At 43.8% G+C, this 13,891-nt stretch overlaps 1 protein-coding gene across 1 annotated transcript; it reads right to left on the reverse strand.

Annotated features, from left to right (window-relative positions):
• Positions 1–1,360: 1,360 nt before the first annotated feature.
• On the reverse strand, positions 1,361–13,342 carry LOC116516336 (A disintegrin and metalloproteinase with thrombospondin motifs 8-like). The gene is made up of 9 exons (XM_032228765.1): positions 13,310–13,342; positions 12,976–13,215; positions 12,715–12,847; positions 10,807–10,974; positions 9,377–9,675; positions 7,940–8,123; positions 6,025–6,197; positions 4,535–4,710; positions 1,361–2,765 (listed from the first exon to the last, which is right to left on the reverse strand). The coding sequence occupies exons 1-9, from the start codon at positions 13,340–13,342 to the stop codon at positions 2,018–2,020; spliced, it is 2,154 nt and encodes a 717-aa protein (XP_032084656.1). The 3' UTR covers positions 1,361–2,017.
• Between the last annotated feature and the right edge of the window lie 549 nt (positions 13,343–13,891).

Genomic DNA, 13,891 nt, shown 5'->3' on the forward strand with positions numbered 1-13,891 from the left:
CAACAAGCTCAGCATCTTAGCCACTGAGCCACCACGTCCCTGTGTCCAGAAGAGACAAATGCAAATTAAAGGCTAGAGCTGAGTCGTACGAGACTACCTTGTAGTTATGGAACAAGGCCCACTGTAAACCCATGTTCTCTGACCGGAATGTTCTTTTTGTCTCAGAACTGAGACTTGCTACCTTTCAACATCAAAATATCTGGCTTCCCTTTAACTATTCCTTACAACATCAGCATAATTTAAGAGTGGAAAGAGCTATGTTGCTGTTGCTATTTTTGAACCACACTTCTAAAAAAGCAGAATTCCTTGTTTATCTTCTAGAGAAAATGGAGCTGTTTCCTAAATAACTCACACCAAAGTTCATGCAGGACACAAAATCTCATTTGATATTTTCAAAATCATTAAGAGATTTTTTTCAAAACCATTAAGAGATTTTTTTTCAAAATCATTAAGAGATTTTTTTTCAAAATCATTGAGAGATTTTTTTTCAAAACCATTAAGAGATTTTTTTTCAAAATCATTAAGAGATTTTTTTCAAAATCATTAAAGATTATTTGTAGCCAATCAGAATGAGAATTTTTATACACAGATTGGCTGTGTAGCCAATCAGAATTAAAGAATTAAAGTTGAAGTTATTAAAGTTGAGAATTAGAGAATTAAAAGTTGAGGATTCAGCAAATGAAGAGGCATAGTGAACGTTGCAAGGACAAAAAGGGAATTCATTTTTCAGGACTTCTAGATTTGATCACGGAAAACACGAATGCCAATCAATCATGGAAAAGGGCTAATTCAGTAGAATAAAGACCACCATCATCTTTCAAGAGTATATAGACCAGGTGTTTTAGTATGACATTGTTAACATTTTGAGCATGCCTAAAACAGAAAGAAAGCAGCTAGAACTTTGCTACCCATTGTAAAATAGTGGTAATCTGTTAATCAAGCACCAATGTCCTGTTTCACCTACTGTATATGAGCCTTCATTTGCTTTAGTCTGAAAATTAGACTGAAGACAAAAAATCTCGAGACGTTAAGAGATAAAACTGTCAATACTGTCAACCCATCCATTTGGGTTGCATTAAAACTGGGACATCTATTTACAGATAATAAGGAATCTGATAAAAAGGTTATCTCCATTTCAAACCCAAAGAGCCAACGCTGTTGAAGATGTCTCTGTGGCCACGTGGCTGGCATGACGAAACATCGAAGTGGTGCACGGAACGCTGTTACCTTCCCACCAAAGGTGGTCCCTATTTCTCTACTTGCATTTTTTTACGTCCCTTTGAATTGCTAGGTTGGCAGAAGCTGGGATAAGTAACTGTAGCTCACTCCGTTGCACGATGCTAGGGATTCGAACCGCCGAAGTGCAGACCTTCCTGACTGACAAGCTCAGCGTCTTAGCCACTGAGCCACTGCATCCCTTATAGAACCGACTTACCGGTTGCCAATATCAAAGACCGAATTTTGTATGCCTGTATGCCTTCCCAAAGAAGGCATACTGTTTTGCTAACTGAAGGATGCACCCAACTGCGATCATGGGGATTAACTCCGTATTTGCAGGAACAGCAGCCTCTTAAATAACGTCTCTAAAATCCAATTGGCAAAGGTGCCAGGTGAAAGCGTAGGTGAGTTTTGGCTCGCCTGCCGAGCCGACTTAGGACACAAATTTCCCTTAGCTACCAAGTATCGGCCTGCAGACATTTTTTTTCCCTCTCTCCAAAAACGTCAAATGATTTATCAAAAATTCTATCCCCCCCCCCCACTGAGGTAGATGTCAATTTGGAGGAAAAGAAAGTACAACAGGGAAAAGAGAGAAAGGGGAGGGGGATTAGTGGTGGTAACCCATGCCTTCTAATCTTTCAAACAGGGATATGAAACAGGACTGCTTCAAGTCAATTAGTGCCCCGTTGGCTTTAAAACTACTCCCTTGCTTGAAGACGCCAAGCCTATTTGGAGTTAGGTTAGTAGTTAGACTAAGTTACAGAGGCCTCTTAGATTGCCCGCCAGCCTTCAGTTCACTTCAACACTCCTGGAGGACACAGAGAGTAGTGGCTGCTGGAGGCTGCGACGAATTGCATTTCTCGAAGGCAACAGGCTTGCCTAGGTAGTCAATGCACAAGGCACTTCGTGTCCGCATTCCTTCTCCACATGTTTGGGAACAGGGGGACCATGGCCCCATCTGCCAGATGGGGCAAGGAAGACCACTGCATGGTTTGATGTCCTCGGGTTGGACGGCCTTGTCACAGGTGGAGGAAGGCTGCCCTTCCACATCCAGGCATTCTACTGTCCGCCGTTGCCAACCCGAGCTACAGGACTTGGAGCACTCTGACCAGTCTCCCAGAACCCACTGTGAGGTCAACAAGGGTTTGATCATGTTGGCCAAGCTTTTCTCCTTGATCTTCTGCTTGTTGAATTGGAGGTCCTTGGGGATAAAAAAGGTATATTTCACCTTGGGCGGAGGGAATGCCTTGGGGAGGAACATCTCGCTGGAAACGGTCAACACCTGAACGACAATGGATTCGGGGAGCTGCTGGTAACTCTGGAGGCGTTCCAGGGTGGTCAGGGAGCCGCTGTACCTCAGGACAGTCCCCTTCACAAAGATGTCTTGTTCCATAGCTGAGACGGTGAAGTTTCCGTTCAGTAGGTACTTGCCATCCAGGGTCCGCAGAGCTAAATAATTCCCATCATGCCTTACTCCTCGGCTGTGTTGCTTGATGTCAATGTTGGTCGCCCCTGCTGGAATGGTGACGATGTCGTTGTAGCCAAACCTACAGAGATGAAACAAATGGGTGTTATTTTCAGTTAAACCAGGGCTCAGCAACCCGTGACTCTGGAGCTGCATGTGGCTCTGGAGCTGCATGTGGCTCTTTTATCCCTTTGCTGAAGCTCCCTGTCACCGGTCGGTTCCACAATTGATAGGGCTTTCAGTTAGGACAGGTAGAGGAAAAAGGACACCGCGCTAGGAGGAGACTGTATGGTGGGGGAAAGGGACTTCCAATCGGCTCCAGAATTGAATGGGGGGCTTCCGGTTAGGACCTTTGTGGCTCTTTGAGTGTTTAACATTGCCAACCTCTGAGCTAAACAGCAGGGTGAACAATGGTCTGCTGAAGAACAACATGTATCACTCCATAACCAGAAGCATCCCTGCTCCTGTATTTTCTCTTGGCTATTCCAAGAGGCTAAAAGGCTTTAAATTGTAAATGACCTTGGGATCTCCAAAGACTCTAATAATGTTCAGGAATTAAGGAATACCATATTTTTCAGTGTATAAGATGCACCGGAGTATAAGACACACCAAGATTTTTAAGAGGTAAATTTTTTTTTTTAAAAAAATTGCACTCTGCAGATTTCCCAAACCCTCTGCATGCCTCATTTTTTTGTGAAAAATGGGGCATGCAGAGAATTTGAGAGGCCTGCAAAGTGCTCCTGGGGGCTGGGAGGGGGGAAATGAGCAAAAAAGGCCCATTTTCTTGCTAAAACAGCCCATTTTTTGCCAAAAAATGGCATGCAGAGCTTTGGGGGACTGGTAGACTGCTCCTGGGGGCTGGGCGGGGGCAAAAATGAGAACGAAATGGCCCGTTTTTGCCCTCCCCAGCCCCTGGAGCACTTTGCAGGCCTCCCAAATCCTCTGCAAAACATTTTTGTGAATGGGGCGGGGTTTCCGGAGGCCAAAAATGCTGTATTCAGTGTATAAGACGCACCCAGATTTTCACCCTCTTTTTTGGAGGGGCCGGCGAAAGCTGTGTCTTATACTCCGAAAAATATGGCAGTAATGTAAATACCCTATGCTTGTAAATGCCCTATGCACTACATCATTAAATTCCAGGGATCTCAATGGGGTAAAATGAAACCATTCTTATCCATCATCTTCTGGTATGTTATTCTAGTGCTTTTTTTTTTGCATTGAGGGTGACCCTTTGCCATCAAAAGGGGCAACTGCCCCCCCAAATATTCAGGACATACAAATGGTGGGGCCAAAATAAAATGTAAAACGGACGTCAGTTACATATAAAATACATTTAACTAAACATGGATACTTTGATTTTTTTTCTTCTTTTTACAACCCTATAATCCCTTTTATTGGGGCGGAGTCAGGACGACTGAATGGAGCTGAGCATTTACTGACTGGATGCCCCTCCTGATGCCTACGTGGAGTTCACAGCAGATATTTTCTCCTTGCGTCCTGATGGAGAAACATCTGCCCTTGCTTAGGCTTGAACTCTCAACTTCCAGAGTGTGAGGTGAGCGCCTGGACCTCTAGGTCCCTCTAAATATGGATGATTAATCCTGATTATTTAATTTTCTCCACCCTTTTTATATTAGCATTTAAAGTGCAAAACAAATTTGGAGAAAGTCCCATTCTGCTGTAGGAAGGATTTCTGGATTCTAATCCCAACGGAATATTTTTTTTCCTGTGTGTGTGTGTGTGTGTGTGTGTGTGTGTGTGTGTGTGTTCATCAGAACTCTATACTTAGCTCTAACTGGGCATTGTGTATTCTACACCAAGCTTTGCAAAACATTTGTGGCATTCTCTTACTTGGATTTGTTGAGTGAGCCGGATATTTTTCTGCAAGTTGAGCAGTCCCCACCACAAACTCCACATTTGTCTAGTTTCTTGGAAGAACCAATAATATGATCACAACCAGCCTTGATGCATTGTCCATGCACACAGACAGAGAGTGTATCAGGTGCACACGTTGTCCCGTCAATCACCTGATATAAAAAGAAAGGAGAAATAAAATGAATTCGGTCTACCCATTATCACGCTTTCGTGTATTTCTGGCTGAAAAGACATTTGTTTAAATATAGTTCCTAGGAGTATCTCTTTAGAAACTTGGAGTGTATGCAAAGCAGGGGTGGGTTCCTGCCAGTTCTAACCTCTTCCATAGAAGAGGTTCCACAAATCTACAGTGCCATTTAGAACCGGTTCCAGCTCCCTCCCGCCGCCCGTCTGCATCATCAAGATGAAGAGCGAGAGGAGGAATTCTGGGAGTTGAAGTCCACAAGTCTTAAAGCTGTCAAGTTTAAACACCCCCGGGTTTTTTTTTCTAAAGGGTTAGGGGTGCAAGGGACTTGTAACTGGACAGCTTTAAGACTTGCGTGCTTCAAATGTCAGAGTTCCTGAGCCAACATGATTGGAGGAGGAATTCTGGGAGTTGAAGTCCACAAGTCTTAAAGCTGTCAAGTTTGAACACCCCCGGGGTTTTTTTTCCTAAAGGGTTAGGGGTGCAAGGGTCTTGTAACTTGACAGCTTTAAGACTTGTGTGTTTCAAATGCAGAGTTTTTGAGCCAACATTTTGGTTGCTAAGCAAGAGCGTTGTTAAGTGAGTTTCACCACATTTTACAAGTTGGCCATGCCCATCCAGTCACATGGCCGGCAAGCCACTTCCACCTGGTCACATGGCCAGCAAGCCACTCCCACAAAGCAGGCCACACCTACAGAAGAGGTTCTAAAAATTTTTGAAACCCACCACTGATGCAAAGCTATTGGTTTCAGTTATGGTTGGTTCTTGTTTTAAGAATAATGTTCTTTATGCTTCCACTTTTCCATCCATTGATGGATATTTCCATTTACACATTTCACACATATTCATTTGTTCGGTTCTTACTGTTCATAATCTGCATGCTATTGAAAAGCATTTTTTAAAATATTGTATCAACTATATTGCATTATATGCCCGGCCTGAATGATCTATATATAACTTCGTACATCTTGTGCTACAAAATTCTCAAACATGTGTGTTTAGGCACGAGTGCATACATTCAGATTCTTCTGAACATTAGGTAAATGTGTGCAAATGTGGCAGACAGCTGTAATAATTCTGATGGATGGGAGTTTTCATCTACGCCTCCAGCTATATATAGATTTTTCTCCCAATTTTATAGGAAACATGGTTTTTCCTCCCAGCCAGGAGAACATAGTTGTATTGGTGCCCACACTGGCAACAGGGAAATTTGGAGAAGTTTTTCGTAGGCAGGAGGTTTTGAAATCTGCAAAAACGCTGGATGCATAAACAGAATTCTTACTTTGGTCTCAAAGACTTTGAATTCATTCCCTCTTTTCGCCCGGCAGACTAACTTGCAACGATCTCGAGGAGACACTCCAGCATACATGGGGACCCATTCTAGCAAATTCCCATTCAAGTCGGTGAAGTTGTATCTGTCATATTTCTCGCACTGGTGCTCTCGAAAGCTCTTGCCTACAATGGAAATGAAAGGAGCCCATGTGAACACGGATACATGCACAGCACGAAATCTCATTTCCAATGTTTCATGTGAAAGCAAACATCACAGTCAAACATTACAGTCACACCCAATGGTTTGCTATGGGTACAGAATTGCAGAAAACTGGCAATAAACCATGATAAAATATGGTCATGTGACTGTGGGATGCCGTAAATGGCTGCAAAACCAGCTGGGTTAACACAAGCTTGTCAGAATATTCATGAACTGGCTGAGGCATGGTAAGAAGGTCAGCCAATGAATAGGGCTTAGTAACAAGGTCAGCCAATGAGGGCTGTTTGGAAACTGAAAGAGTTTTGGAGCCAGGGCATGGCTTAGCCCTATAGCCAGGGGTGGGTTCCGGCAGTCGCTACTGCCGGTTCGCTTGTGGGCATGTCGCGGGCATGCACTCTTGATGTGCACTGCACACGTATGCACAATGCAATTAAAATTGCTCTGCACATGCTGAGAAGCAAAAATCAAGATGGTGCCGCCTATGGCGCCGCCTGGAGAACTGGTTCAGGGGCGTGGCAGACCTGGGTCACTGCCGGTTCCAGCAACCCAGGCTGCCAAACCACTACTGGTTTGGCCAAACCGGTCCAAACCGGTAGGAACCCACCATTGCCTGTAGCTCTGAGTTGAGGTGGCGCAGTGGTTAAATGCAGCACTGCAGGCTACTTCAGCTGACTGCAGTTCTGCAGTTCGGCTGTTCAAATCTCACCGGCTCAGGGTTGACTCAGCCTTCCATCCTTCCGAGGTGGGTAAAATGAGGACCCGGATTGTTGTTGGGGGCAATATGCTGACTCTGTAAACCGCTTAGAGAGGGCTGAAAGCCCTATGAAGCGGTATATAAGTCTAACTGCTATTGCTATTGCTATTGTGCAAGAGAACTAATCTAGTCTGCTCTCTGAATTGAAACTGGAAACCAATCTCTCCTCTCTACCACATTGGAAGAATCTGCTGTTGGTATTGTACATTTATTCCTGTGTTATTATGTACGTAAAGAAGTTAATGAATCCCGCTGAATCAGTTCTCTCTGTGTGCTTTCTAGGTTTGAATTTTGCAACAAACTCTGACAAAGGATCATAGCTTACATAGCTTTTCTCCTTTAGTGTTGGGTCTAAATAAAGTCAGACTGAGTATCAATCTACCCATGTATCCCATCATTAGGGCAAGGCACAGAGTTCCCTTCAAGGCAAACATACCTGTGAATGTGTTAGACTATTCATGACTGGGAGAGACATGGTAACAAGGTCAGCCAATGAATAGGCATAGCAACTAAGTCAGCCAATGGGAGCTCAAACACATCTGAGTCTGTGCTGAGAATCGTAACTGAAACTACTCTGTCTGCTCTGAACTCTGAGATGAAACTGTCCTCTCCTGCTTGTGTTCTGCTTGTAACTTCTACCACGTTGAAAGAATCTACTATTGGTATTGTGCATTTATTCATGTGTTATTATGTATGTAAAGAAGTTAATGAATCCTGCTGTGCGGATTCACACAGTTACCTGGGTGTGCTTTCTGGATTTGATTTTTGCAACAAACTCTGACAAACCTTAACGGAGGCATCGTCACGCTGGGTGCCAAACTGAGGGGGTAAAAATTAAGACTACCCTAGCAGATATCCAGTTACTGGGTTTTTGATTCATTTCTGCACAAGCCATTTCAGTACAAATGTCTAACACTTGATAGCAAACATTACTATAAAAGAAGAAATTACCAGTTGGGGAGCATTCCTCAATGTTGCAAGACTCATATTGCACTCTTTGTCCCTCACAGTATTTGCCCCCATTTTTGGGCACTGGGTTGTCACAGTCTCTGTAAGAGAAATGCACCCCTCCGCCACATGTCCTGGAACATGGCCCCCACGAGCTCCAGGGCCCCCAGTTTCCATCCACAGGAAGCTGCAAGACACAAATGGTTGGATTATGGCTTATTTGAGAAGTCGCTGAGAGATTCATCTTCTCTCCCAGGAAGATGTTAAAGCAACAGGGAAAACAACTTGATCCCATCTACCCTCTGGTGAAGGAGCAGTAAAAATGCTCTGCTTTGCTCCAACTGATGTAGTGGTTGTCTTAGAAAAAGAGAGAGAAGGACACATCTCTGATACCTGGAGGGAGATTAAAGTCCCCAAGAGATGCTATTGTCTTCTTTGGATGAAGAACCAGTTGGTGTAGGGCTGAAGGTACAATGCTAGAAACCAAGAGACTCTGAGTTCTAGTCTCATCTTAGGCATGAATGCCAGCCAGATGGCTTTGGGCCAATCATTAGGATGTTGTGAGTTCTAGTCCTGCCTTAGGCATGAATGCCAACTGGGTGATTTTGGACCAATTACTAGGTCATTGTGAGTTCTAGTCCTGCCTTAGGCATGAAAGCCAATTGGGTGACTTTGGACCAATTACTAGGTCATTGTGAGTTTTAGTCCTGCCTTAGGCATGAAAGCCAACTGGGTGACTTTGGACCAATTACTAGGTCATTGTGAGTTCTAGTCCTGCCTTAGGAATGAAAGTCAATTGGGTGACTTTAAGCCAATCATTAGGACGTTGTGAGTTCTAGTCCTGCCTTAGGCATGAATGCCAACTGGGTGATTTTGGACCAATTACTAGGTCATTGTGAGTTCTAGTCCTGCCTTAGGCATGAAAGCCAACTGGGTGACTTTGGACCAATCACTAGGTCATTGTGAGTTCTAGTCCTGCCTTAGGCATGAAAGCCAACTGGGTGACTTTGGACCAATTACTAGGTCATTGTGAGTTCTAGTCCTGCCTTAGGCATGAATGCCAACTGGGTGATTTTGGACCAATCACCAAGACAAGAAAGAAAGAAAGAAAGAAAGAAAGAAAGAAAGAAAGAAAGAAAGAAAGAAAGAAAAAGATCTTTGTAGCAACTAGAAAACCATTCTAATCCTAATCAGTCAGCTAGGGAGTAATATGTATATTTTTCCTCTGCCCCCTCATGTTTATATTATGTTATCATATCACACAGAGCTTTGAATGCTTTGAACATCTTCTCTTTGCTGGTTCTTCACATCTGGTTTTACTCCCTTAGAGATGCTTTTATTCAACACAATCCCAACCAAATAACACTATCATTATTCCCACATGGTATTTCTACCTTATTAGAGATAGGCAGCCCACATTATACCTCACTCTAAGATTACCTTGGGCATCACTGTATCTTGTGCCACGCAGTGGCTCTCCAGGCACATTTTCCCTGGCCCACAGGGTGTCCCATCAGCCCAGGGCAAGCTGCCATTTTTGGTGTGGCAGAGTTGCTCTCCGTTTTCCAACTTGCACCAAAGCTGGGAGCAGACGTCTTCCTGTGTGGCATTTGGACAGTGTTCGAACTCTTTGCCAAATATTTGCTGGCACTGTTGGTCTAAGTTATACATTGGTATTTGGCCTGGAAGGTCAGTCGGGAGGGTGATAGTTTGGGCTGGTTCATCAAGCAGACAGTTACCTGGTGAAAGAGAAAAAGTAGAAAGACCGTCTCAAAGAACGTATCATCCTTACAGCCAAATTTCTATGAGTCTCTTAAAGAAGTCCATAAAGCAGAAATTGGTCGTATCTATTGTCTTAATCTTTCTACACTAAAACAAACAAACCAATAAACAAATGAATAAATCCATCTATCCATTTATCTCAAAAAGACTTCAATCTGATGTAAACTATTGTAATATATCTTACCAGGTTAGCAAAACCATAATAAAGATCCGGACCTTTTTTTTTTTTTTTTCATTTTTAAGAGTTTATGAATTAAGTTGGTAAAGGTTCCGCCCATCTGCGCCCTTGTTTGAGTACCCGTGTTTTGAGAAGTAAATTGCATTGAAGCTTAGAATGTTTAAAAACAGACTTTTATCTGTAAAGCGTTCTTTGAATTGTTCTAATGAAATGAACACTGAATTGGCATCAATTTACATTAGATACAAATAAATCTGTAAAGTGTTCTTTGAAATGAAGATAGCAAATGAAGGTAGCAAATGAAGGTAGCAAAAGTTTTTAATTAGTGCTATTTCTCCAAAAAAGGGATATAGTAGTTCAGAGGCTAAGATGCTGAGTTTGTCAATTAGAAAGGTTGGTAGTTCGGTGGTTCGAATCCCTAGTGTCGCATAACAGAGTGAGCTCCCATTACTTGTCCCAGCTTCTGCCAACCTAACAGTTCGAAAGCACTTTAAAAATGCAAATAGGAAAAAAAGAACCATCTTTGGTGGGAAGGTAACAGCGTTCTGTGTGCCTTCAGTGTTTAGTCCTGACGGCCACATGACCACGGAGACGTCTTCAGACAGCGCTGGCTCTTTGGCTTTGAAATGGAGATGAGCACCGCCCCCTAGAGTCGGGAACGACTAGCACATATGTGCGAGGGGAACCTTTACTTTTATTTCCCAAAAACATATTTAATTTATTGGAGGCTTAAAGCGACGGGCTCCTTTGCCCGTACAAAACTAACTTACAAAGTCCAGCTTGGTATGCATCAGATTTGGTTCCCAAAATGGTGCTTTGAAACATGAACCTGATCCTGTTTGCAAGGCTTGAAACTTATTGGACAAACTTTGTCAAAGAAGCTCAGCTTGATATATATAAGGATACGTACCATGTCCTCCATCTAGGAATTCTGTGATATACATGGCACTGCAGGGGGACCAAGGCAGGGTCTTGTTCAGATGAATAAATAATGGAGCCATCATGTGATGTTTTCCTAATGTCCCAAAAAGCCTTTCGCAACTCTTGGAGTCATCATGAGGCATGCTGAGTACATGCCCTGCAAAGAAAGAAAAAAATGGATGGTTAGAGCATAGAACAGTGTTGGTGAAACTTTTTGACACTGAGCGCGAAAACGAGAATGTGCGCGCACCCATGCATGCCAGAAACTGGCTGCCTGGTCTTCTGGTTTCTGGCAGGCATGCGCATGTGAAGAGCAGACAGCCAGTGTGCATGCACTAGCCAGGAAGACGAGCTTTCAGTTTTCAGTGCTCGCATGCACACCGACTGCCAGGTCTTCCTGTTTTTGGCGTGCATGCACACATGAAGAACAGCTGGCCAGTGCACATCTGTGCACCAGAAACCGGAATATCATCTTCCCGGCACATGCATGTGCACTAGCCAGCTGTTCTTCCGGTTTCCGGCACTCCCACGTGCATAGAAACCAGCTGGCCAGCATGCTGGAACCCAGAAGAGCAATGGATGACAGCTCGCGTGCCTGGAGAAATGGGTCTGTGTGGCACTTCTGGCACGAGTGCCAAAGGTTCACCATCACCGGTATAGAACATAGAATAATAATGTTGGAACGGACCTTGGAGGTCTTCTAGTCCAACCCCTTGCTGAAACAGGAGATACTGTACCATTCCAGATAAATGGATGTCCAATCTCTTCTTGAAAGAGGAGCATCCATAACTTCTGGAGGCACACCAACCCACTGATTAATTGTTCTCACTGTTAGGACATTTCTCCTTAGTTCTAGGTTGGATCTCTGTTTAATGATCTTCCACCTATTATTTCTTCTCCTGCCCACAGGTGTCCTTGACAATAGGTTGACTCCCTCTTCTCTGTGATAAGTGCTGGAAGTCTGCTATCATGTCACCCTTAGCCCTTCTCTTCATTAGATTATACAGTTCCCTCAATCATTCCTCATACAGTTTAATCTCCAGACCCCTTATCATCTTTGTTGCTCTTCTCTGCACTCTTTCCACGGTCTCAACAACTTGTTCTGATGCAGGATGCAAATGCTAATAAGGTATTTCTATAAACTAGCAAGAATGGGCACCCCTCGCCCTCTCTCTCTGTGATATTTATATTGATTTTCAAAGCTAGAGGCAACTGCTTTCCCAGAAAATTGTAAATCATGATGTTGGAGCTAGAACACATATATTCTCCTTGGAATATAGATAACTAGAACTATGCAATCATATTTGATTTTTTGAAAAGTTCTATGTTACTTTGGAACATTATGTCATTTTGGTGCCAATGGGTTCTCTATCCTTTGGCATGGGTGGAGAACCCATTGGCTACATCATAGCCAATCATAGACCCATTGGCTACATCATAGAAAGCTACATAACCTATCATCTTTTCGAAGAGAATATTTGTAGGTCAGGGCTGAACTGTGGACTTCTTCCATGCTCTCTGAGCTTGGTGGTTTTCTTTCAATGCATTGATGTTACCTAGTTGGATAATGAAATGTCTGCAAGAAAGCCACCATGCTCAGAGAGCACCAAGGACTTCAGAGTTCATGCCCTGAGCTACAAATATTCTCTTCTAAAAGATTATAGATGCATTGATCAATGCATCAAAGCATTGACAATGTCACCTAGTTGAGTAATGAAATGTCTGTAAAAAAAAAATCACCTAGCTCAGAGAGTATCAACAACCCCGCCTATCATCTTTTCTTTAATGGCCAATCTTGAGAATGCAACCTACAATATGTAGGGGTAGCTTTTCTACAAGGCAACTGCTGATTCCAATACAATGACGGACTACCCATCAAGCTAGGTATGGCAGCTACCTAATTCATGGGCCAAGGTGTAAGCTGCTTGAAGACCCTCATCTTCTATCACAGAACAGCTTTTGTTTGGGTCACACATGGTGCCAGTCTCAGCCACTCCGAGGGTCCTGCAGGTTTGATGTCCGCAGAAATCCTGTGATTGAGAAAGATAAGATGGAAATGATCTCAACATTGAGTTACAAAGGAATGGTCCTCCGTTCTTCTACTGGATCATCTTCAAGAAGATGATCAGAAGAAACCAGCCAACCTTCACCTAAATACCTGTCTGGTCAGCAGGATTGCCGTGTCATAGTGTTCTGGGTGACGGTCACTTGGAGGGTTGAAGAACTGTTGCCAATTGCAGAAGTTTCTCAACATCAGACCACCATTGTCCGACACTTCTGGTCCATCCTTTTCATCTTCCACTACCAAAACCTTCACCACCACCAGGTTGATAGAATTCTTCAGGCTGGGGTGCTTGTAGATTTGAGCAGCCACAGACATTAAGGTCAGGATATGATTCTGGAAAAAAAAAACATCAAAGACATGGAATAAACCAAGTGGTATTTCTAAGAAATAGAACTATAAGGTTATTATTTCCTTCAAGAACTTTTACATTGGAATTTCTTTTGCGCTGTGCACGACACATTGCAGCACTTAGAAATCATGTGACAAGTCATACAGTCAGGGGTGGACTGCTGGGGGTTCACATGGGTTCAGGCGATCCTGTAGCTAGGATTCGGCCCAGTTGGGCGAACCCACAAAGGCCACCCCTGGCTGGCCATGCCCTCCCTGCCCACCTCGCCCCTCACTTCCCAGGAGGCTCCACACAGCCCGTTCATCATGCCAGGTAAGTGCAGGGCCAGACCCGAGGCTCAGGGAGGGTGAAAAATGGGCCTACCAGAAGTTCTGGAAGTTCAGAAATGATTATGCTTCCGGGAGAAGCAGTTTTTCCTGTCCTGGAGGCTCGAGGAAATGGTGCAGGAGGCAGACTAGGCCACACCCACCATGGCTACGCCCATCCAGCAATGGGGCAGCGAACCCATTGCTGCAATTTTTGAAGCCCACCGCTGTATACAGTAAAGAAGTATTTCTCAACTTTGGCCACTGGGAGATAGGTGGACTTCAACTCCCAGCATTCCCCAGCCAGTCAGGGGAATTTGTGGGAGTTGAAGTTCACCTATGTTCAAGTGGCCAA

The sequence above is a fragment of the Thamnophis elegans genome, chromosome 13, assembly GCF_009769535.1.
Source record: "Thamnophis elegans isolate rThaEle1 chromosome 13, rThaEle1.pri, whole genome shotgun sequence".
NCBI lineage: Eukaryota > Metazoa > Chordata > Lepidosauria > Squamata > Colubridae > Thamnophis > Thamnophis elegans.

What these genes read in the sequence shown, in the direction of transcription:
- LOC116516336 (XM_032228765.1), bottom strand. Translation starts at nt 13,342, where the DNA reads ATGTGTCGTGCACAGCGCAAAAGAAATTCCAAT. An exon ending in AGCGCAAAAGAAATTCCAAT is followed by an intron (nt 13,216 to 13,309) that starts GTAAAAGTTCTT and finishes TTTTTTTTCCAG; the next exon opens with AATCATATCCTGACCTTAAT. An exon ending in ATTCCTAGATGGAGGACATG is followed by an intron (nt 9,676 to 10,806) that starts GTACGTATCCTT and finishes CTCTTTCACCAG; the next exon opens with GTAACTGTCTGCTTGATGAA.